At 39.2% G+C, this 26,783-nt stretch overlaps 1 protein-coding gene across 1 annotated transcript in view; it reads left to right on the top strand.

Moving 5' to 3' along the window:
• Nucleotides 1-26,783, top strand: part of ZDHHC2 (zinc finger DHHC-type palmitoyltransferase 2) — a 1,463,314-nt gene that overhangs the window by 1,302,236 nt on the left and 134,295 nt on the right. Inside the window, 1 exon segment of the mRNA XM_044062506.1 lies at nucleotides 7,682-7,774. Coding sequence (XP_043918441.1) covers nucleotides 7,682-7,774 — 93 coding nt within the window.

The following is a 26,783-nucleotide window of genomic DNA, read 5'->3' on the forward strand; positions in this document are numbered from 1 at the left end:
AGTAACTGGTCCTGCTGTTCGTATAAGTCCTACATCTGATTTCCCTGTTGACCAGAGAATGTCTGGTATGCTTCGCAAGGCTTTTTCCTCTTCTTCTAATAAGAGTAACACTCAGCTATTCTCACCAGCCTGTGAGTGTACAGCTGGGTGTGTCTGTGTGATCCAATTCAATTTCTGTTTCTGTACTCCTTGTTCAGAGAGTTCTAATTCTGTCTGCTTTTCCCACCTTGTGACTTTTTCACCTAAGTCTGCCCATTTCAAATTTCTATTCTTAGTTAAGCTAACATGTGGCAATCGATTAGATCTGTAAAGTGTTAAAAATTCCTGGGGCAATGAACAGCTTATTACACTGTTTCCTTCTGCATCCCAGTACAAATTTCGTAACACTAGTCTGTTCGCGTGGTTCTGAAACAATTCCTGTTCATAATCTTTATCAGATCCTGGTCTATTACAGTAATATAGAGTACAATGCAACAAATGCTGTTTGTCAATGTCGAGGGAGGGGGACTTACTGATGACTACGTTCATCAGTTCTTCGGTCACTGCCCCTGGACCAGTCGTAACTAAGTCCTGGCTGTACCAATAATATGTCTCACCCTCCGGTCGCACTACAAAAGTATCCATTTGTCGCTGTGCTTCCATACCCTGCATAGTTGGAACTACGGCTATGCCAAATATCTGCATTAAGTCTCTACCCAAAAGGTTTACTGGGCATTTTGCAGAAACTACAACTTTACTTTTCTGGGTCATCCCTGAGACGGGGTCTGTTATCGCTATGTCATGGGAGAGTGGCTCCCGATACAGCTGTCCATTAGCTGCTTTCACTAGTATATAATCTGGTGATTCTGAATCTTCCGGTAGTTTGGAAGGGTGTATCAGGGTCTGTGAGGCCCCTGAGTCACACAAAAATTTGACTTCCCTCCCCTCTACCAGAAGCGTCACTTCCAGTTTTGTATCTGCTAAGTAAAGCTCTAGGCTCAATAAAGCTAAGTCCAAAATTTCATTTTCTTCAACGTCTGCAAATTCATGTACATCCTCTACCCCTTCTGTCACATCCTCTACCCTTGCTATCACATTTGCACTTGTCTTTTCCTGCTTATTTTCATTCAGTGATTCCTGACTATCATATAGTCACTCCTCATCTTCCTTATTCTCTGTAGTCACCTTCTTATTTAGCCTGCAATCCCTTGCTAAATGTCCTTTTTTCCCGCACTTAAAACATTCACCTTTTTTCTTTCTTTCTTCAAAATCTTCTGATCGCTTGTCAGATTGCTTATTTCCCTGGGCATTTTTCTTACCCTTTCTCCCAGTTTGTACTACAAATACTTCTGACCCATTTTCTGCCGAAAATACTTGAGTTTTCTTTTTATTTTTACTATTAAAATGTCTCTCTGCATGTCTAGCATATTCAAGTAATGGCTGTAGTCTACTTGTACGATGATCTACCATGTGCTTTGTAATAAAGCTGCTAATGGGAGTTATACTACCCTTCAAGAATGCATTCTTTAACTGTTGTTCATATGAGGAGTCTTGTGTCTGATTTTCTGGTATCTGCATTCCGCAGTGGTTATTAAAACATTCTAACAGTCTAGCATAATATCTACCAACTGTTTCACCTTCCTGTTGAATGCACTGATTAATGCAAATCCAATCAGCCCTAGGCTTCCACTTTTCAGAGATTCGGTCTGTCAGACCTTTCACTCTGCCATCCAGTTCTGCATTAGTATGTGGGAGTGGTCTAAGCTGTGCATCATGAGGATTCCAGTCGCCACTGATCATGTGCCAATCTGGACCTACAATTTGTCTAACTACTTTTTCTACTTCTTCTCCATTCAAATGGTAACTTAATCTCATACCCTGTAAGTCTTCTAAAAATTTTCAAAAATTCACTTTTGGATGGGGAATTCCCTCCGTGGCTTTCTGGATATCTTCCGGTGCCCACGGTCTATAAACTAAAAGAGTCGGATCCTGTCCTGCCTGTCCTGCCTGAGGATTTGGTACTTCTATGAGTGGACATATCTCTTCTTCACTCATAGCCTGTGATTTTCTATTTATTTCACATAATTCAATCTCCCTCCTCAAGTCGCGTGTTCGAGACTTTGTCTCGATAGGATCCCTAACAAATGGTTTTGATGCTGTAGAAACAGTTGGATATAGCGGAGGTGGATCAGCTTGTCCACTCGCTTCATATTCTGGTAAAGGAAGCGGAGGGGGTGAAGGAGGGGCCGTTGCTATTACCAAGTTATTATCTTCTTTGTCTAAAAACATTGTTTTTGAATTCTTTATTTTCTGTTCCCTGAGATTTGCTTCCTCAAGCCACCTATGCGCCTGAGGGACTCCTAATTGTCGTTGCTTTTTTAGTTGACCTTTTGCGTCTGTTTTTAGTTGCCTGACAAGTTTAATAAGTGCGAGTTTATCTAAATTACCATCGAATTTATACTTATCAACCCATTTTGTATAATACTTAACATTGTCGGCACGCTGTAATTGCATATACTTTGCGTCTTCAGTTAGGGGCGGGTCTCGGGAGCCTTTTGTACACTGATTTCCCATTGTTGCCTTAGCTAAGCTGTAAATTGTTACGTAACCCTTTTTATCACGTGGTACCACAGTTCTATACCTTTTCACAGTTTATCTAGAATAACTGCCTACCTATTCTGTTTCCCTGATCTATGACAAAAACAGTAACCCCTTTTTCTGTCCCTGATCTGCACATGCAAATCTACCTGACAAAAAAACAGTTCTGTAATTAGTCCCTGATCTTAAAACAGAAATAAGGTAATTCCTCCTTACCTGACCCTCCGTGAGTTGATCCACCGGATCGTTGACTCGTCCTCCAATCCCAGATCAGAAACAGTGGCTGGTCTCTTTCGAACGACAATTCAGTCGGAGGTCTTTCAAAACAGAAGAGCCGATTTGGTCTCTTCTCCATACGGATGCATGCCACCGGGCCCAATTCTGACCTAGGCCTAGAGCGAGAGGTACTTTCCGGTCCGAAGGACCAAACTGTCAAAGGAAAAATATACTTTAAAAATGATCAAAACACGGTAGGTTCAGGTTAAGGCACTTTAATCTTGCAGCAAGGAGACAAAAACGTGCTAATACAGAGTTTGTCTAACCAGAAACAGGAAATACTTTCATTTTTATATATTCTCAAACTAGTTATGGCCTACCAAGCTGACGTAACAGATTACCACCTTTTTCATCATCATCTGCTGACCATCATTCCCATGAATTTCTGCTGATTTATCAATTTTTATGTGAAACTTCCTGAGGAAAACAACATGGCCTTGATTACTCCCAGTTAGATACATGTTATGTTACCATTCAAGGTACTATGGCTAATTCAAGCACAATGCTAGCAGTTCATTTCTCTAATAATCCTTTGTCTACTTTATCTCTAAGTTACTGCAGCTGCACATGTTCTCATGCTTCAAACAGAGCTGATTGTCTAAAATCATTACATTTTCAGAATATAGTATTGTTCATTCATTCGTTCCTGACCTAGCAGATAAGCACCTGCTTCTCAAGTACATTTCCAAAAGGCATAAACATAAATATTGCTGTGCTAGCAGTTACTAGGTCAGAGGGCAACTTGCAAGTTTCAGAAAGCATACTGCAGTTTTCAAAAAGCATCTTTTTCAGTCTCATATGAAACTCAATTTATATATAACACAGTGCATGAAAAATAGAATGAAAAGCGTATTAAATCACTTGATTATTAATTGGCATTAAGCATACACACATTAATACATATTTTTCTAACAATGATACTTGCCATGTCCTGTTTGTAAGCCATACAGCTATATATCTCAACAAGAGTACATCAATGCCTAGTTGTTCTAATTTATTGATCAGTGTTTTGTGTATGATCCTGTCAAATGCTGAAGTTAAATTTATATAAATAACATCACAGCACAATTTTCTCTTTCATAACTGTTATTATATTGTTATAGAACATCATATTACAAGTGGTACAATATCTATTTTCAACATATGCATGCTGATATATATAAGTCCCAACCTATCCATTTCTGACAATAACTTATCCAATATTACCTTCTCCATTATTTTTCCACAACATGGAAGTAGACTTAAGGGTTTATATGACTCTGAGTTTGTCCCACTCCCCTTTCCTTTAAAGACAAGTTCAATAAGCACGTGTCCGATCTTGAGGAATCTTCCCATATTTATATGACCTAGTGAGTAGTAAATATAACGGTACCGTAAGTTCTTACTGAAGTGTACTCAGGTTATTGTTAATAATTCCATCTCCTCCCTGTGCTTTGTTTGGATCCAGTTTGCATGGTTCTTTTTCAATATGATCTAATTTGATTCCAGTATCTGAGGTTACCTGGATGTCAATAGGACAACTTATCACCCCCTTTTGTGGAGTCAGACTGTTTTGTAAATATGTCTATAATCACTTGTGTTTGGGAATAAATTTTAGAATCTACACACAGTTTATCAATTTGTATGTCTTTACTCCTTCCACATCTTATGTATCTATGAAAAGGTTTCCTATTATGCTCAATATCTTTATATAAATTTTCTTCAATTTTTTCTTGATCTTGTCTCACACTATGCTTAATCTGTTTGCCCAACTTGTTTATTTCAGTTTTCAAAGTTGTAGTTCGACCTCTCTTCTATTTCTTATACTTTTTGTCTCTCACATTAATCAGGTATCTTGTTCTTATGGAACTATATCCCCCTAATGTTGTATGCCTAGATCCTGATGTTAAATATTCTTTTTTTTTCATTTTTTGCAGTCAGTTTCTCTTTCAAAATTTTCCACATTCCATATGCAGTTTTTCCACTGAATACCTCACTCCAGTTAGTTTTACATAGTGACTGTTTTGCTTCTATATAATCTGCAATTAACTCTAATTAACCTTCTGTGCATCAGTTTAGATATCAGTTTGGCAGAATTATCTAGCAACAAATTAAACTTTATAACCCCATGATCACTGCACATCACCTGTGGTAAAACTTGACTTGAAGTAACAGTAATTTCTTTACGAACACAAACAATGTCTAATATGTTCCGTCCCATGGTAGATTTTTTTTTACAATCTGAATATACATTGTGAATAATTTCCTTATTAATGTTGTTGAATCAATATTATTCCATTCTGTTTCTGGTAAATTTAAGTCCCAGCTAATATTATTATTCCCTCCTGTATTTCATGCAAGAAATGTATGAATTCCTCTAGGTAATCTGCACTTGACTTTGGTGGTCTATGCTCTCCAACAATTGTTATATGTTCCAGGGTTGTCTTTATTGTTGCAGTTACGCAGTCTGCAATATTGGTGTTATCATTGAACATGTAAAAATCACAGGTCTCATAACTATCTTTAATCCCTATCATAACACCTGATTTTTTGTTAGAATGTCTTATACAGTAAAAACGTCTATACCCTGACAGAACTGGTTTCCAGTCATTGTTCTTTAACCATGTTTCACAAACAATAACAACATCAATCTTCTGGGAATGTAACGAATTTTCCAATTAAAAAATACTTTTATTTTAATGTCCTAGCATTAACAACCATCACAACCATCAGAGATACATCAAATGTTGCTATCTGTGAACTGTTACATTTTTGACCCGGCAAAAATCCTGCCTAGTGTTTGTCAAATATTGCAAAATATCTGCTGCAAAATTCTCTTCCCTGATTTTGACAAATGCACGCCATCTTGTCTGAACCCATGTGTGCCCAAAACTAGGCTTGGATGCTCTACACATTTCCATTTTTTTAAAACAGGACATTTTCTCCATGTAGGTATTTCCCCAAAAGTAAGAATAATAAACCAGAACAGAATATCTGAGCACTTTCATTCTTTTACTTCAAGAACTTCACCTTCTGATGAACCTGTGTGTTTCATAACAAATAATTGTCCTTTTTAGTACGTATCCTCTTTATTTTACAGACATTAATCAGTTTCTTTTTCTTCCTTGTTATTTTTTGTGAACGTCTTCCTTTCTTTCTTTTTTTTTTTTTTGCTTCCTTCTAAACAATCCGGATCCTCAGATTGTTGAATACTTGCCTCCAGAATTCCAAAGTTGTCAGGGGCATCCTCTTGTTTCATAGGGGTTGAATGATCTTTACAGACAATACATCATTTCCTAAATGTTTTCTATTTGTTCTTAGCCTAACATTATTTATCTCACCAGTCCAGTCATTAATATATGAAACAACAGTTCTCAAAGTCATGCCAATTGCACAAGTGCAATCATCATCAAGTCTAGATTTACTTCTAACAACGGTAAGCAAGTCATCCAACTTTTGACACGAGGAACACAGATCACCAGTGTCATCAGCTGTTACCTTTAAATATGCATAGCATTTATTACACTGTACAAAATATTTCTGCATTAGCAAATCCTTAATTGCATACTCATTTAAGGAATCTATATTCAGCTTCAAACGAATAAAACGTTGTAAAAGAAAAGAATAAGCAAAATCAGTAACCACAGAATTCAAAGAGAACTTAAATCAACTTCTATAACCAAAAAATCACACCAGCAATATACAACTAAATAATAAAGTAAGTACGCTAGTACGGTAAAGTTGTTCATACTGTTCAAGTTCTGCAAACCAGACAAACGCTGTAATTCCTTTATATTTCATTGATCAATCATTACAATATTACTCTATATGTATATGTGTATGTTTGTATGTACTGTATATTATTATTTTTATTATTTTTTTTACTGTATGTACAGTATGTTATTGTTCACTGCAATAGTAATTTATCTTTGGAAATGTCGTAGTTTACATTTGTAAAATCAAATGCGAGCTGAGTGCCAGTATTGTAAATTTTACTTTTGAAGGGAATACTTTGTCCGCATTCTGCCAAAACTCTAACCATCTAATCTAACTTAACCTAACTTAACTTAACCTAACTTTTGCAGAATGTAGACATAGTTTTCCCTTCACAAGTAAAATATACAATAAAGATTAGGTTAGGTTAGGTTCACACCAGTGACTTTGACATGTGAGATAACCCAATAGAGCAATTTTAATCATAATCTGTGAGGTAGTGGTTGAATTAAAAAAAAAAATGTGTTGATCTGCCATGGAACAACCCAATGAAGAAGATAACAGTGGTTACCCAGACCTTGTTGCTGGTGGGAAGGGACTCACTGTATCACCCATTTTCAAAGACTTCACCCCACCACCTCATTCTCCGACATTTGGACCTCGAGGTCCTTAAGTGGGCAACAAGATCCTTTGGACCTTGTTGGATGTTGCCCTATTGTTGCTGGATGTGGGGCCCCATAACAGTTCAAGCTTCAGGGTCCCAAAATGTAGGTCCATCACTGCTTTTGACACTGCATTTACCATCTTATCTGTGCTGAGTAATCCAGCTGATAAGAGCAAGAGATCTCTTTTTTAGACTGATCTAAAATACATACCCACATCTCTCTCACTCTCTGTTTATACTCAGGGATGCAGAGACACAGAATGTCAAAAAAATAGCACTGATTCTTAGCTAGAAGTTGCCTTAACTGTGAGATAATGTCTTTAGTATGCAAATTTCCAGTATTTTTCAACCTTGTTTATCAAGCATGAGTTAATTTGATTTACTATGTTAACTAGTAGAGCTTTATAATTTGCAAAGTTATATACATTGCACTGGTGTATATGAACTTTCTCTCTCTGTTAATTTTTACAGCTTAGGAGATGGTTGTTCCTTCCCAACATGCCTTGTGAACCAGGATCCTGAACAGCCACCAACTCCTGCTGGACTGAACACTACTGTCAAGAGGTAATTATGTCTTTAAAGAAGATTTATTTACTTATTTGACATTTGCTTACTGGGAATGCCTGACTGGGCATTAATCCCATTTCCTGTGGAGGCCTGTGGAGAAAAGCTCAACAGACATAATTCAGATAAAAAACAAGATAATATTAACACACTAACAACAATATAACACCGCAGTGAACTTGTAAAATAGAGGAAAGATAGTGCAAAAGCTTAATGTACAGGAGAATCAATATACAAGATAAACATAGTCAAATCAGTGGAAAATTCTTGAAATATTGAACACCAATAATAAAATATAAAACACCGAAAATAAGATAGTATGAATAGTGATAACAGATGATAAACATGTAAAATATGAATGAAAAGACTGAGATAATGGTAAGAGTTATTATGGATGGTGAAAGAAGAGAAAAAGAAGTTATAGTAGGGAGCCATAGGAGAAGTGTCTGGAGATATGGCAAATAAGAGAAGAAGAGAAATGAGAGAGGAAAAGCAAGATAAAGAGAAGGGAAAGAAGTAAAGAGTGGTGTCATCCTGGTGTAAGACGTACAGAGCCAAGAGTTAAGGAGGAATTTTTATAATGATTGTTTAAATATGTGACTATAAGGCATTGCTCTAATATCTGTGGTAATAGTGTTCCAGGCTTTGACCACCAAGTAAGAATATAGGCCTTGACCTACAAATTTTTTTTTGGTTTATAGATTTCAAGGAGGTGTTTTTCAGATGAGTGAAGAGGGAGGTTTGGGAGGTAACTGTTATGAATGGTGCTGGTTGCTGGACAGGATGAGAATTTTTATACCATTTTATGAGCAAGGAGGGGTTGAGTAAACTTGAGGTAGTGAGGTAACTTGAGCCAGTTTGAAGAAGGCCTGTTGAGTGATGGTTTGTAAATGGGTAGGACTATCAGATGAACAGATGACAGTAGAATCATCTACTATTGTTTAAGTGTAGCTTCTAGGGAAGATGCATGTAGATTGCTTATAAATATGTTTAAAAGATCATCTGTATTAATTAGGAGAGAAGGTGTGTAAGTTGAAAGCCATTTAACTGATTGTTGCCAAGGTAGCTAGAAAACTAGTTGGCTATTGTTCTGGAAAAGTCTAGAGCAGACATTTTTGAGAGTAGTTTGGTATGAGAGAATTTGGTGAAGGCTTTGGAAAGATCTAAAAAGAGGGAAGAGACTAAGTTGTTATCTCTGGCTTTGATGACATAGTCTATTAACGCAACTAGGGCAGTTTTTTGTTATGATCTGAGTAGCCATATTGGGTAGAGGTTAATAGATTTTCTTTGAGTAGATATTGTAAAAGTTGTTTATGAAGATTTCTTAGAGATGATACAATTGTCACCTGACAGAGACTAGGAATCTATTGCATTTGTTTCGGATCAGTAAGTTTGGATTACTTTAGCTCAAAAAACACACACTGTACTTTCCTTATGTATAACAGCAAGGGACAGAGCACCCTTAATGAAGGCTGCACCTTGAGTCAGTTTCCCCTGCCAGCCTGCTGCCAGCCTGGTCAACTTGGGCATGCTGAGACAGTGTAGCAACTGCCTCATGTTCACGGACAGTCCCTTTCTCCTAGCACATAATTCTTCTACTTGCGAGAGATGCATCTACATCAGTAAGCTGGAATTCATGCTCTCTCACACCACGGTCAGTACTCCTGATAAAGAAGAAATTGCCAGTACAAACACCACAACACCCACATCACACAGCCACACACCTACTTATGCAGGGGTCCTCAACAAAAACTTACCTAAACAACAGAGACCCCCAAAACACACTCACAAACATTCCACACACAGCACCAATCACATCACACAGAGTAGTCAACACACAAGAATCTCATAAACACAGCCCATAAAGGCATAACAATAAACCAAAGCAGCCCATAAGGCATAACAATAAACCAAACATACTAGTCATTGGCGACTCAATAGTGAGTCACACTGATGCCCCCCTCACCAGGCTCAACAAGGAGAAAGTCACAGTCAGCTGTCTGTCAGGCGCTAGAATCTGCCACATCATGCATGCACTTAAGTCTGTCCACAACAGGTACTAGTATGACTCTGTCATTGTCCATGTTGGTGTGAATGACTTGAGCTGTATCTCCCTGGACTATATGAAGAGAGACATGATTGAGCTCTCACAATATGTGGTTCAGGCAGGTATGACCCTAGCCCTAAGCAGAATCCTACTTTCACCAAGAATTATACCACAATATCAAAAAAGAAATGTTTGACTTCAACAATTGGCTTAGTTTCTGGTGTCTTTCTAATGGGATCCATTATCTGTCTGCCTGGGATGACATGGTGGACAGGCCTTGATGCTTTGCCAAAAATGGCCTCCACCTGTCACCCCTAGGGTGCCGGATCTTAGCCAAGGATCTTGCCACCTCCACTGTGCCTTTTTTAGGCTATGTCCCAAAGACAAATCCTCCAACATAAAAGATCTGTCAAAAAGCAAATTGAAGGTCATGCTGCTCAATGCTAGGAGCCTTAATCTGAAAATGCTCTCACTGGAAGCTCTCCTCACACTGGAAGATACCGACATCTGTGCAGTCACAGAAACTTGGTTCAGGGCTGCAGAGAGCACCCCTTCCTTATCAGGCTATGCCACATTCCACACTTTCTGACCCCAAAATGAGGTAGGAAAGACTAAGGGTGGTGGTGTCTTTATCTTCATTAAGGACAGGCATACCTCCAGACTGGTTTTCCAGCATGATAAAATGGAATTACTCCAGCTGTAACTGACAGTTGGCAAGACACCCTTCCAAATTACAGCCAGCTATAATCCCCCCTCCATGTCTCAGGACACCCACTCCTCCTACCTGGACCTACTGGACTCCATCAAGGTACCCCTTAACACCCTGATCCTTGGTGACTTCAACTACCCCACCATAGACTGGGTGAACTATTCCTGCACTAATGTACTCACCCAACGATTCCTTGACTTCATCAGTTCTAACACACTAGATCAGCTGTTCTCATCCCATACAAGGGAAGATAACATACTGGACTTGGTTCACACCAACATGGGTGACCGCTGCACCACTCTCATAGTATGTTCCTCCCTGGTGAGATCAGATCATCAGTCTGTCTCATTCAAAGTTTCTATCCCACCCAACCCCTCCCCAGCCATAACCAAGCTAAAAAACTTCTCAAAAGCTGACTACAGCCTACTAAGGGAAGGTATCAGCACCCCCCTCTCAGATGATGCAGACAGCTATACTGAACAGTACGCCAGTGCAGTATACAAGCACCTGTACAACTGCATGGACTCAGCCATACCCAACAGAACTAAAATCTGCTCTTCAAGGAAACACAAACCTGTCTGGTGGACATCCTCTATTGACAGGCTTGGAAAAACTCCCTCTTCCGCCTCAACAAGCAAATTAGATCACTAGTGAAAACCTCTAAAGCAAATTATGAGTTGAAACTAGCCTCCAAAACAAAGGGAAACCATAAGCCCTTCTTCAGTTATATTAGGAACCTCCATGGCAAAGCCCAAGTTTGTTCCAAACTAGTACTTAAGGGTACCACTTACACTGACCCTGCTGATTTAGCCAAACTGCTAGCTGATAGGTTCAGTGCAAACTTCTCCCCCTTATTGCTCCCCAAAGGCCCTGTCGACATCCCCGATACTTGTCCCACACCTCATATCTCCATAGATCAAGTGTTAAAGGCCCTATCCAAGGCAAAGAACACAGCCTCCATGGGACCTGATAGTATCCCAGGCTGTATTCTGCACAATCTCTAGCAAGAACTAGCTTCATCACTGAGCACCCTATTCAACCACAGCCTAATTACAGGCTTCATTCCAGCAGAGTGGAGAACTGCCATTGTCATCCCCTTGCATAAAGGTGGTGCCCTTACTGACCCGGGAAACTATCACCCCATTAGCTTGACAAGTCTGAGCTGTAAAGTCATGGAGCATATTATTAGGGATCTCATAAACAAGGACACAGGCAATCTCCAAGCACTCAACCCCACCCAATTCATATTTGTCAGGGGCAGATCTTGCCTATTGAACCTAGTTGAGTTCTTTGAGACTGTCGCCAATGCCCTGGATAAGGGAAAGTCAGTACATACACCTTACCTTGACCTGGCCAAGGCCTTTGACACAATCCCCCACTCTGGCATCATCGAAAAGCTAATACAACTTGGTGTTAATCCCTATCTAGTCAGATGGGTGGTCAACTGGCTCACAGATAGGACCCACAAGGTCAAATAGGTGCCACCACTTCCAACAGCAGATCTGTCACTAGTGGTGTCCCCCAGGGATCTGTTCTGGGACCCCTACTGTTTGGCATCTACTTCTCAGAGGTCCAGGCAAAGACAAAAGACCTGTGGCTGACCAAGTTTGCAGATAACTGTAAGTTGGGTGCTGTCATTGTCTCCCCAAATGATGTTAAAATATTGCAAGAGGGTCTCACAGCTACAAATAACTGGTGCCAAAGTCATGGCCGTAAGTTAAATGCAAATAAATGTATTATCATTCCATTCAGCAAAAACGCAGCCCCTGCTGATTACCACATCAAATGCAACCCCCCTAAACACACACCCTGTGGTGAGAGACCTGGTTACTCAAGTTGACAGCTATCTCACATTCGACCATCATGTAGCGGCTGTGGTCAGAAAAGCCTTTTACTTGGTTCATCTCATTAGTAAAGAGACTGCATCCAGAAAAAAAGGAAATTATTACTTCTCTGTAAACCTCCCTTATTAGATCTATAATTGAGTATAATGCCCCGTTTGGTATGTACATCTCCAAACACCTGCATCAACTGGAAAGGCCACAGAAATACATCACAAAGAGAATATATAGCCTCCAACAACCGTCCTATGCGGACAGGCTTAAATCACTTTCACTCTACTCGGTATCATACAGATTGCTCAGAGGTGATCTATGTTTCACCTACAAGGCAATATTGGAACCTGCTCTACTAGAGATGCTCCATAACCATAAATCTAACTCCTCACGCATTACCCACTCAGTAGGCCTAAATCTAATATGCGACATCAACAAAACCTGCTGGAGAGACAGGTTTGCCTCCCAGAGGCTCCCCTGTCTCTGGAATAGACTTTCCATACATGTCAGAGTACCTTGCTGACCCTCTTCAAGCGCAATCTTGATGAGTGGATGGGAAACCACAAATTTGTCCCAGGGGTTCCACCTTTGTCCCTCACTGACAGGGGTGACAGGTGCTGACTGAGGTCTCTTTTTTGGGGATAAACTCTTGGCTAGGCTTGTAAGAGCCCCAGAGCCATTAGCCTAGTAACCTCCTATGATCCTATGATCCTATGAGAGTGGAATTCTCAGGCATGTCCAAAGATTCAAACCACTGGAATCAGCAGGAACAAACTATTTTCAGGTAACTCAGGCTGTCATAGGATTGTATTTGTGTGGGCTTATTCTGTGGAAAGGGATACATTTTTCCTGTATAAAATGTTATATGCTCCTGCTCGTCTCTGTTTATCCATAAAATATAATTTCTATTACCATGCATTTATTCCCTCACTTCCCTCACTGTTATCAAGGCATTGTCTAATGGCAAATTCCCAGTCCCTGCTATAACGTATTCGTACATTTCATACATGGAAAAGGCAGGCTGAAAACAATTGAAAAAGAACATTTACTCTTATCAACTGCAGATATATATATATATATATATATATATATATATATATATATATATATATATATATATATATATATATATATATATATATATATTAAATAAATACAGATGTATCTATACACACACACACACACACACATGCATACATATATCATCTGTACACACACACACACACACACACACACACACACATATATATGTATATATATATCATATATACACATATATATATATATATATATATATATATATATATATATATATATATTTGAGAGTATCATCCAAAGTCGAATGTGCACAATGTTGATGCCTGTTTGGATGACACCATTAAGTCAACAGAAACAGATGAGTGATATGTGCACAAGGTTGACAATTCCTGGGTAAAAGCGGGGTTGGGGGTGCAGGGGCTTTCCCCTTGCAGAAACGCTCACTGTTTAGTTAGCCTGCACTGGGGTAATCCTCTGAGCATTTGTACTACATGTCAGTGTTCCGTGTTTCAATGTTTATACATCAGTGTTCTGAATGTCAATGTAGGACTTGTTCAATTTAGATAGATAGAAATACTGTATGTTGTGAGTCTTACTTTTGCTTTTCATTATATCTTTTTATTTATTTATTTTTTTATTTTTATTTAACATTTGTTTACCAGGAAAGTCTGACTTGGAACAAAGCCAATTTTCAGAGGAGACCCAGGGTGAAACGCTCCAGAAGCATGTCTTTGTAACATGGGAGGAAACTGGAGTACCCAGAGAAAACCCACACGAATGCAGGGGAGACATGCAGACTTCGCACAGAGGCACTCCAGCCGAGAATTGAACCGGAGAATTTCTTGCTGTGAGGCGACAATGTTGCTGCTGCACCACTCCGCCGGTACACATTGGTATATTTATCTTTTCTTATTGCCTGTCTGAAGTTTGCATGCCCTTCCTCTGTCTCAGTGGGTTTCCTGCCACCTCCCTCAAAATCACCCAAAATTGAATGGAGCCATGAGGAGCTACAGTCATACAAGGAGCTATAACTGATATTTGTGTTTTTTGCATGTTTGTATCCATGTGTGTGCATGACTGTGTGTGTCTGTGTCTGTGTGCATGTACGCTTTTGTGTGTCAATGGCATACTTCTCAACTGTCCCTAATTTTTTTCTCATTTTTGTGGTATATGACTTATAAAATGTTTGGATTTCTAGTAAAATGCTGTGGACTGCAATTTTTAAATGATGACAAATATCATGTGAGATTTAGACTTCATACCCTTCAGAAAATACTTGCTAATGCAAAACAGTTATACAAGCAGCTTTCTAAGCATATGAGTCCAATATTTAAAATCTGTTCCTGTATCTGGGCACTTGTCTCAGATTCTTGAGTGAAGAGGTTGGGAGAGCATTGGTATGCAATGGGTTGCACTGTATGATGCTCACAACAGTGAGCTGAAGTACGCTTCTAGGTCATTATTTGTTTGTTTTTCCATTAATTTGACTGCAAGCAAACATCTGAGGTGAACACAGTCATACAAGGGCTGTAACTGAAGGTCACACCTGTTTGTGCTTAAATAGTTGGTTCCTGCATCCCAAATGAGGTAGGGAGTAAAGGAAGGAAGCAATTGTAATAAAAATAATGGCTTATAAACAAAGGGGTCGTGTCTAGATTTATGGATGTCACTGTCTCCCTTTACTCAGCCCTCATTAGGCCAGTCATTGAATGCAATGTTCCTTTTGACATGTATCTGTCCAGACACATGCAACAACTAGAGCACAGAAATACCTTACTGAAGGATGCGAGGCCTAAACAACATGTCCTGCATGGACTGATTCAAAACCCTGTCACTATACTCTGTATCTTACAGACTGCTAAGAGGTGACTTGTGTCTGGCATACAAGGCCATACTCTGACCCATTACTGATTTACGGCACATCAGAAAGTCAAATGACATCAGAAATACTTAGTCTAGTGATCTAAACCTCTTTTGCAACATCATCAGAATGGTTTGGAGGGACAGGTATATCCCACAGAGGATACATGTGGAACAGACTCCCCATCAACATAAAACAAAGTTCATCTCAAGCTCAGCTTAGATCTATGGATGGGAAAGAGAAAACTTACCACAAAACTGCCCCCTGTACTACTAATGGACAGTGGCAACTCCTAAATGCTTTATCCCATGCATGGGTCCCCTCAAATTATCTATGGTATGATCTCAATTTATTCTCATTAGGGGTAATATATATAATTACCAACCATGGGATGGGTAATGCCAATCTATAACCAAATGGGATAGATTATTTTGAGCACAGAAAGGGAAACTAGTTAGGCTTAAAATGGCCCACAAGGGCAGCTAGCCTTGTACTTACCTATGAACCTATAAAAGAAACATCACCTTATGAACTATGTTGTTCTTTGAGTATGATCCTTGGTTTCATTGTTTTGATTGTCGACAGTGTGCTTATTATTTGGCTATGAATAAACTGAGTGAATTAAAGTCTATGAGGTTATTGTTTTAACCATGAATACATTTTAATTTAGTTTTTCTTTCTTTTTTTTTTTTTTTGTGTTTAGACACTTTGGGAAATGCACTTTGTTGGGTTATAGGGTTATAGAACTTTGTCTGGTACTTAGTGCAAATGAGTAAGACTATGAGCTGCTGATGAACTGCTTCCTGTAAGGCAGGGTTTGATTCCCTCAGCCTTCATTTGTCTAATATGTGACTCTGACTAAGTCACTTCACCAAACAGTGCTCCTGGGCTGCCCCTGAAGAGGGACACATGGACTCAGTGAACTGTCCTAGGCAATTAGCAAATGCATTACGCATTTCTTCTTTGAATTCCAGCTCCCATCACATAGCTACTAATTAGTGATTCATTATATACTATTCGAATATGAATCCCAGGATATCTCTTGTAGTTCAATACATTTACAGTAGTTGATTATGACAGAACAATACCTTGTTCTGAGTTCTATGACTGTAAATTAGTAGGGGTGGTTTACATAGCCATATGCCTGTCTTGCCAGGCATTTTGTATAGGGAAAACAGAATGGCAGCTTAGCTCTAGGATATATGAGCATTTGAATAACATCAAAATACATCATATTAATAATGCGTTACACAAGCATTACAGTCTTTGTAGAAATTAGAAAATTTTCTTTTTTAGATGGGGTAAATAAATCAAGTAGAGGAGGCAACTGGGAAAATGCATTCAAGTATAAGAAGCTTAGATGGCAATTTTTGCTTAATGCGACAGTAGCTGTAGGCAGTAATGAATCCATTTCTTTATCAAGCGTCTTGAAGCTCAGGGCTTCTAAACTCTAAAATATACACTTTATATTGCGCACAAATATTTGTAAATTATGTTTCATGATTTTTACTTAAATATTTTATGTACAGATTTAAAATAAATAAATATATGTTTTTAGTAATATTACTTCAGTTTTAAAAATGTAATTCTATATTTTTTAAATAATGATATCAGAGCTGGTCACATGACTGTAATTTGCCTGTTTAAATGTCAAAGCTGTTTATTCAGGGTTTGGATGAAGTCCAAAATGTATATGTGCAAAAACACTTATGTATTTATTAAGCCATTGTTTTATATGTATAATGATGGCATTCCCTTGGTGACTACATCAGCATTGGTTTTATTGGTTTAATGGTTGGTTGCTGTTATCTAGTATTACAGCTTTATTGTTTTAATAGTTTAGTGTGTAGCCAGATGCATTTTCACTAAATGTGAGTTTAATTTTATTTATTCATTGACATTTGATTACTAGGCAAAGTCCGACTGGGTAGTCAGCAGAGGCCCAGGGAGAAAAGCTCCAAAGTATCACAGATGCATTTTAAGAAAAATAATTTTACAATCTTCAAAAATAATACAATAAAAATCTACAGTTTAAACAATTATACCAAATTAGACATAATATGTAAATATTTATTAAGAACAGATACAACTTATATGACAATGGTTTAATATTTATAGAAATTTAGCCAGTTTAAAGAAATTAAAGGCAGGTTAGTATAATACATAAAGGAACTGTAATATGAACTGGGAAAAAAACAGGGTTATGGCATATTTAGATAGACAGGGAGAAATTGATTGACGTAAGAATGTGAGTGAAGAAGGGGGAGTAAGGAGGAATAAGGTATAAACAGGTACTTGTTCATATTTAAGGATATAGTTTACCGGGTCTATATTGGATGATCAAACATTTAAAAGTTTGAGTGTCATATGGTCGACACCATATGATCGAATTTTTAAAAGTTCGAACATCCAAAAAAAAAAAAAAAACTACACAAATAACCTACCTGAACATTTTAAGTAGGGGGCAAGCCGCCCTGCACCCCCACACACACACACACACTCACACACACACACACACACGCTGTTTAAATATACCAACTCCGAGATCACACTACAGTGCAGAAAAGGGAAATCTTCCCATTCCGTGCTGTATGGAGATCTCCATTAAAACGTTCAAACTTTCAAAAGTTTGATCATATGGTGTCAACCATATGACACTCGAATTTTTGAAAGTTTGGGCATCCAATACAGACCCAGTTTATTCTGGGGATGAGCAAAAACAGAGCCATGTTTTGGCTAGAAAGTCTTTCAGAATGGTTTTAAAGGACTGGAGGGTGGGTACTGACCTGATAGATACATGTAAGGAGTTGTAGGCCTTAGCAACCTAGTATGAGTACAGACCATGCTTAGCAGATTTGAAATGTTTGTTGACAGAGAGGAGTTTTTGGTCATTGGATTGTAATGATCGAATGGAAACATAAGTGTGTAGAATGGTATTTACTGCTGGACAAGCAGACGGATGCCAGGTAATTTTATAGGTTCATAGGTTCATAGGTGTATACTAGCCTAATGGCCCAGGGGCCTTTACAAGCCTAGCCCATAGAAGTGCCCTGGCTTTGTGCCGCCCGTCGTTAGTTCCCAGTGCTTCTATCAAGTAGAGATACTGGAGTGATCCCCGGGGTGAACTTTTAATTTCCCATCCACTCATCAAGATTTCTCTTGAAGAGGACTAGTGAGGTGCTCTGCTTGACATGTATGGGAAGTCAATCCCAGAGCATCGGCAGTATGTGGTGCAGAGGGATTGGGATTTCTTTAGATGTAGCATTTCTAACAGACCTGGGTCAGACATAGGCAGTAAGAAACTGTGTATATGTTAGTTGATGCAGTAGTTCTAACCTATTTAGGCTTTTTAGTGCTATAAGTGGCGGGCTTGCTGAAAAGTTAACCACTTTATTGTAGCATTGTTCAAGTTTTGCTTTTGTTTGATGCCTGGAGGTTAGGGAAATAGGTAAGTTAGGGGAAGTGTAATTGTAGTTGCATTGGTTAGAAAGAGAAGAGAAATGTACTCTTCCCCTTCTGCTAAGTCTGTTTTTAATGTGAACATTTTCTTTTGTTTAGAAAATGACTGTAATGTATTTTGCAGTAAAATTTGAAATACAAGTAATCCGACTCTCTGTGATAATTGTAAAAGGAAAGAAGAAAATAGTATGTACACTGACAGGTCTGAACAGCGTTTTATCATAATGGAAGAAAGACACACAAATAACTGGATATTGGTATCGCTGGAGAAGGCCTGGCTCATTAGCTTACATGGTGCCCCATTTGACTGCGATCCAGCTGTATTGACTCTGGAGGTATATGCTGTAACAATACAGCACAATCAGCCATTCAGGTGGGTCAGACCTGCACTGAGTGATGTCAGAGGGGATAGCTACTCCTGATGACCAGAAGGCATAGGGAGGTCAAAGATGGGATGTAGATGTCCTGCACACATGTCCCCCCCCCCAAAAAAAAACAGTATGTTGTATGTAGTAATATTTCTGATTCTTGTATGACTTATGGGCTGTTGAATAAAAAAAACATTGCAACATATATATTGGATTTAATTGTTTTGCTTATTTCAGTGCACTAAAGAATGAATTAATTCATTAATACTGCCAGATTGTGTAATACATAGTCAAAATAAGTTGCATTTTAGTAATATATTTTTTCAGTACCTTCTTTATAAGCTCTGGCAAAGTACCTTCTTTATAAGCTCTGGCAACTGTGAAGGGTTTGACATTTGTCAACTTTGTATAGACTTCATTATTTGGAGTGGTGATCTGTTCTACAGCATATGTTATGCTATGATTGTTACATACCACTGTGACAGTCTTCTCTATCAGACTGGATTATAAAGGATTTCTGTATGTATTTAAAACTGTTACTCTGTCTGGTAGTTAATGCAGAGGACTAAAGCTCCAACTTGTTAATGAGCTGCTTCCCTTGCCAAGGGTGCAGGGTTTGAATCTTTTCACCTTCTTTGCCTAGTGAGTGACCGTGAAAAAATCCCTTAACCAGACAATACACTGGGGCAATTGGGAGTTTGGGCTACACTCCTTAATGGTCTCTTGGACTGCATGCCTAGTAATTATGAACCTGTGGTTGTTTTTTGCCAACCATTCCGTATTGCAGAGTTGCTCTATTTCAGGAACTGATATGGCAATATCATCAGCCTACCAATGTTTAATACAACATAAGCTATTTATTATTCAAGGCTAGTAGGCACTGCATTTGGAAATAAGCACTGACATTAAAGTTGTTTGCCAACTTCAACATCTACATTCGTAATAATTCTCTTTAATGTGGAATTATTCAAATGACTTTTACTTTTGCAGACTGTGCGTATTGACTTGGCATATATTATAAAGGAGTACATATTTTTATGCTGTCATCATCAATAGTCTTCTATTTAAACTATGCTACACATGGCTGGGGGTATGGTGAGATGCTAGTGATTCTTATACAATTTTATGTAGTTCATCCAAAGCTACTAATAAAGTACATGTAATTTATTTATTCTAAACAATAAGGGGTGGAGACAGTCAACAAAGTGGCTATAACTGCTGGTAGGGTGGGGATACCTGTGGATGAAAGAACCTTATACTCTTATCATCTGTTCATTTCTAAAAACTCTTTAATCTGGTTTTGCAGGACTAGTGGTGGATGTGTCTATGAATTAAGTTATAATGCATTACTCTGGCTGCTGTGTATGTGAAACAAATGTGAACTATGTTGCTTTGGTTAAAATGATTCTTATTTTGACACAGACTTTTAAGAAGGATTCAGTCAACAATGTACCTGTAATTGTTGGGTTCAGGTTATGCCTGTGGTTAAAAATGACTGATCCTGCTGAGCTGATAAAGCTAAACAGTCATTAGACTGACTTTGCAAGACTAGTGTGTATTTGTGAAAAGCAAATTCTAATACTTTAACTGTGTCCATTGTTATGCACAATCACACACGTGATTTGAACATAGTCAATAAAGTGCTGTAACTGAAAAGTATGGAATGACCAGCAGTTTGAGTGGCCTTTTATGATGAAATGTTCTGAAATTGGTATTTTTGTCATTATTGATTAATACATTCTGTTTCACTGCTAACTGGAAAAAATGTTCAAAACTAAATTTAAAACATACTCTAACAAAAGTTGCTGTATTAAACATAATTTAAAACAATCAGAAAGGTGAAGCCAAAAGAACACATGCATTCATGCATGGTCCTAAAAATGTGTATGGGGGGCATAGTTTGAAAACAGCCCAGGGCCCAAGGCATGCTTAGACTAGTCTGAAGACCTAGAAGTTAACTGGAGCAGAGGCATAAGAGTTACAGGAAATAACCAGGCTTCAAGGACTTCAGAAATAAGAAGAAATAGGTGGAGTTGAAAAAGAATGTCAGTGTCTCAAAACTACATGTGTGAGGACTATAAAATTAATATGTAGCCAAGTCAGGTATAGAAATGAGGTATAAAAAGAAAGCTAGTGGCGGAATGTGAAAGTACAGGAAGTTACCTAAAGAAAGAAGGAGTGCAGGAAAAAGTGGAAGTTAGAAAATATGGACAAGGCTAAAAAGGACTCCTGGTTGGCTAACACTGGCAAAGAAAAAGAACAAGGTATCAGAGACACTCTACCATCTTCTGGAAAGTGACTCAGCAAACTTCACAAATAAACTCTATCGGGTTGCAAGCCCAAAACATAAATATAATGAAGATAGTCATTCAACACCATTAAAAGAGAGATGGAAGGAGTACTTCCAGCAGTTTCTAAATGAAGAATACCCCAGAGAAGCTGTACTGCCCCAGTCACAGCCTCTGATGAAAGAGAAAGAAGAGCCCACTCTAGAATAAATGAGAACATACGTATGGTAAATGATTTTAGGGAAAGCAGCAGGCTTGGATGAGGTCATGGCAGATACGTCAAGATGTTTGATGAGTTAGGGGAAATATGGCTCCTGGGGTTACTCATACCAGTATGAATTAAAAAGCATGCCTCAAATGACTGGAAAATAAGCATTCTAGTGTCATTGTACAAGAACAAAGGGAACATTCACAACTGTGGGTAGTATAGATGTATTAAAGTCCTGTCACAGTGCATGAAAGTGTTGGAGAGGGTGATGCATAAATGAATGCACAGAGTAATAGAAAGTAAGATAGGAGAGGAGCAGTTCAGATTCAGGTAAGGATGCAGCACAACTGACCCACATTTTTGTAGTGAGACAAATAGTGGAGGACAAGCCACAGCTGAGAAAAAGTCCAACTGAGCATTCCTATACTTGGAGAAAGCATATGACAAGGTCCAAAGAATGCTGATTTGGGCAGTCCTGTGATGGCTCAAAATCCCAGAAACATTGGTAGAGTTAGAGCATTTTATATAAAAGGACCCAATGACACAAGTACAAACAGTATTCATACCCCACTGTGGTTCCCCATGAGAGTGGGTATGCATCAGCGTTCAGCTCTGAGCCCACTGCTGTTCATACTGGTGATGGAATATGTTAGAAAACAGATTGTAGGGAATAGATCAACAAAGTTGATGTATGCAGACAATGTGGAACCACAAACAGTCTCTGAACAGGAACTTCAGCAAATGATAGCAGAATGGAATGCAAAACTAATGGCACATGAGATGAAACAGAGTAGAGACAACACAGTTATCATGGCAACAAATGTGGGAAATCAGAAGAAGATGAAAATTCAAATAGAAGGGAAATAATAGAGCAGGTTAATAGCTTCAAGTATCTGGGAGGGTGTATGAGAACAAGGGAAGTCTGAATGAGGAGGACAAAGCTAGAGTCAAATGGGGCAGCAGCTAAATGGCACAGAGAGTGAGGGGCTGTGTGTGATAGGAGAATCCAAAGAAGCAGAAAAGGAAGGTGTACAAATGCAACCAGTACTTCTCTGTGGTACAGAAACCTAGGCAGTGATGGTGAAGTGATTGTGGAAACTATTGATGATAGAGACAAAGTGCCTGAGATTGGTGGTAGGATGCACACTGTGGATTAGATGAAGAAATTAGGATGCCAGAGCAGAAACCAACATAGCTCCAATTGCAGAGAAGGTCAAAAATAAAAAATTGTAGCAATTTTCCTTTCATTTCTATTTATTTTGTGTTATTTTGCTTTTACCAGGTTTGTCCAACTGGATTAAGTCATAAAACCCTATTCAATGGAAGCATGTGGAAAAGGCTGCAGCATATTACAAACATCTTTAAACAGGCATTCAGTGATATACATAGCTTGCTACAGATCACTCCCCATGTCCCAGGACACCCACTCCGCATTCCTGGAAACACTGGGAAACATAAAGTTCCTACCAAACACCCTGATATTGGGTGATTTCAATTATCCAAACAATAACTGGGAGAACTACTCAAGTACAAACTCCCCTGCTCAACATTTCCTAGAATTTATAAACTCAAATGCCCTGGATCAACTGGTCAACACCCCCACCAGAGGTGACAACATATTGGACCTGGTCATCACCAACATGAGTGACCAGTGCTCCACACCTGGGGTCAACCCCTTGCTGGTTAGATCTGACCATAAACTAATCACTCTGGATACCACATTCCGCCACCACCCCCGGTCAAAGAAACCACTGTGAAAAACTTTTCAAAAGCAAACTTCATGTTACTTAAGACCGAGGTGGGAAGTTTCAAAGCCCCCATGCTAAAGGATAACGCTGTCCAAGCTGCAAAATCCTTTACTAATGCACTCTATGGGCACCTACAAGAATGCATGGATCGTGCTATCCCAAACAAAACCAAGACTCACTCCTCCAAGAAAAGGAAACCAGTCTGGTGGACCCCTGCCATAAACAAGCTATACAATAGAAGGAGGAAACTAGTACAGAAAGGAGTAAAATCCCAAGAAGGGAAGACATCCCTGATCAGTATCAGCAAGAAACTACATTCCCTCATAAAATCATCCAAGGCTAGCTTCGAAAGAAAAATTGCTATGGACTCCAAAGATAACCACAAGGCATTCTTTAGCTATGTCAAGAATCTAAGTGGCAATTCTCAGATCTGCTCGGAGTTAGTGCAGAATGGCACAAAATACACTAAACCGACCGATTTAGCCAACATCCTGGCAGACAGGTTCAGTGCAAACTTCACCCCTCTCTCAACCCTAAATGGGCCCATAACTATACCAGAAGAATGTGGTGCCCCTGAAATCACAGACACTCAGGTTAAAACAGCCCTCTCCAAAGCCAAAAACACAGCACCAATGGGAACGGACCATGTCCCAGACTGTGTCCTATATGAGCTCAAAGATGAAATAACCCCTCACCTAAACACACTGTTTAAACTCAGCCTCTCCACAGGCTATGTGCCCACAGAGTGGCGTACAGCAATGGTTATTCCGCTCCACAAAGGTGGAGCCACAGCGGACCCCAGGAACTATCGCCTATAAGCCTGACTAGCTTGGTCTGCAAAGCTATGGAGCACATCATCATGGATCTCATTAACAGAGACATTGGAAACCTCCAAACACTGGACCCTACCCAGTTCGGCTTTGTTAAGGGCAGATCATGCCTCCTAAACTTGGTGGACTTCTTTGAGACAGTTACTAAGGCTATAGACGAGGGACAGGTGGTCCACACAGCCTACCTAGACCTCACAAAGGCCTTTGACACCATTCCCCACTCAGATATTATAGAGAAGCTCACCAGCCTGAACATAAACATTACGTCATGAGATGGGTTGCCAACTGCCTCATGGACAGAACCCACATGGTAAGAGTTGCAGGAGCTAGGTCTGATTCTAAACCGGTTACAAGTGGCGTTCCCCAGGGCTCAGTCCTAGGACCCATCCTGTTCAGCATATACTTCTCAGAGGTACAGGCAAGTACAGGAGGAATATGACTGACCAAGTTCACAGACGACTGCAAACTAGGGGCTATAATTGACTCTCCGGCTGACACAGAAATCCTCCAAAAGGGTCTCACCAAGACAGATACCTGGTGTCAAAACCATGGCCTCAAGCTAAATGCCAAAAAGTGCATAGTCATCCCCTTTGGAAAAAACTAAGTACCCACAAACTACTACATAAGTGGTAGCCCCCTAAATACAGAAGACATAATAAGGGATCTGGGGACCCAAGTAGATAGTAACCTCTCCTTTGATAATCATATTGCCAAAGTGGTTTCTATGTGGCCCACCTAATTACAAAAGGGTTTGCATCCAGATCGAAAGAGGTCATTGGGCCCCTCTATGCATCACTCATCAGACCCATCATAGAGTACAATGCCCCATTTGGGATGTACCTTACAAGACACCTGCAACAACTGCAAAGACCACAGAAGTTCCTCACCAAGAAGATCACTGGCCTCAAGCTGATGCCGTATGCAGCTCAACTGAAGAAACTCCAGCTGTACTCGGTTGCATACCGCCTACTCAGAGGTGATCTCTGCCTGACATACAAGGCCATGTCCAACCCAGAATTGATGGACATGCTCCACCTAAAGAAAACCATATCCCCTTGAGCCACACGCTCCAGGGATCTAAACCTCACCACAACAATAAATAGGACGTGCTGGAGGGATAGATTCCTGTCCCAGAGACTTCCCATGCTCTGGAACAAGATTCCAATCTACATTAGGCAGAGCTCTTCGCTAACCCTCTTCAAGAGAAACCTTGGCGAGTGGATGGGAAACAGAAAGTTTACCCCGGGGATCACTTCAATGGCTCTGCTGGAAACTGGCACAGGAAACTAATCTAAGGGGGCGGTGAAAGCCAACACATTCCGGCTAGGCTTATAAATGCCTTCAGGCAGATAGCCTAGTACCTACCTATGAACCTATGAACCTACATAAACAGACATTAACTAATATACATTAGCAATTACATATACATTTGCTAATTAGATTACTTTCTTATGAAAGAAGAGGCAACTATTACAGTAGAAAAGATGCTTATACATTAGTAGATGCTGAACACTGAGCGTTTGAAGAGGGGTATTAGTGGGTTTGTCAGACAGATAATAGATCATGTGATTAGTGCTTATAAATTCAAAGAAATGGAGGTGAGAGAAGGAACTAGGTAGGGCAGAAAATGTTAATATTGTAGTTAAGAGGTGGGGTGTAAAGCAAGTTAAGAGGCAATTTTATATATATATATATATATATATATATATATATATATATATATATATGTTAAACATATAGAGGTGGGTAATGAACAGTGTCACAAAACAATAGATATAACCTGGAAAAAAACTAATAAATATATTCTGGTATTGATGAGGACTGGTTGTGGGGCATAGGATTCTAAATGAAGAGAAATAGTTTGATAATATATAAAAAACTGAAGATAACAGCGGCATTTATCCTGGAAATATATAAGAGCAGATCCATTGATTTGATAGGTGAGGTTTTAGTTAGGTTTTAAATGAGTTTGCATTTTGAATGGATTTCAGTGGCAGTGGAATGTGGTTACATAGTTTAGCTGCACTATTTGAATACAGAGAGTCATCTGCAGTATTGGATGATCTCATTATGGTGATTAGTGATTTTTCTCTAGTGTGTAAAAAGTATTTTGGGGAAGTAGTGTTGTATTACGTTGTTAAGGGTTGGACAGCTGTCTCACTTAAAGATAAGTCTGTGTTTTGTAGTTAGCTGAGAAACAGTTAGGTCATGTCGTAGTTCTAACCAGTTTAATCCTCTGAAGGCTAGGCAGTGGTTTGGTCTATTATAGTTTACTGCAAATGTGGCTGTTTTATTATAACATTGCTCAAGTATGAACGGTTGTGAAATTTGAAGGTTAGTGATGATTGGGGCAGCACAGAGGAGAGATGGCACACATGTTGACAGCAAACATACCTTTGATCACCATGTCTCCGCAATAGTAAGAAGAGCATTCTGTATTGCTCATCTCATCCAGAAAAAAAGAAGTTATAACCTCTCTGTACTCTTCCCTCATCAGGCCAATAATTGAGCACAACGTCCCTTTTGGTATGTACCTTTTCAAGCACCTGCAGCAATTGGAGAAACCACAAAGGTTCAGAAAGGAAAATTTAAGGTTTTCAGCATCTGTCCTAAGTGGA

The sequence above is a fragment of the Protopterus annectens genome, chromosome 2.part1, assembly GCF_019279795.1.
Source record: "Protopterus annectens isolate FY-2018-M chromosome 2.part1, PAN1.0, whole genome shotgun sequence".
Lineage (NCBI taxonomy): Eukaryota > Metazoa > Chordata > Ceratodontiformes > Protopteridae > Protopterus > Protopterus annectens.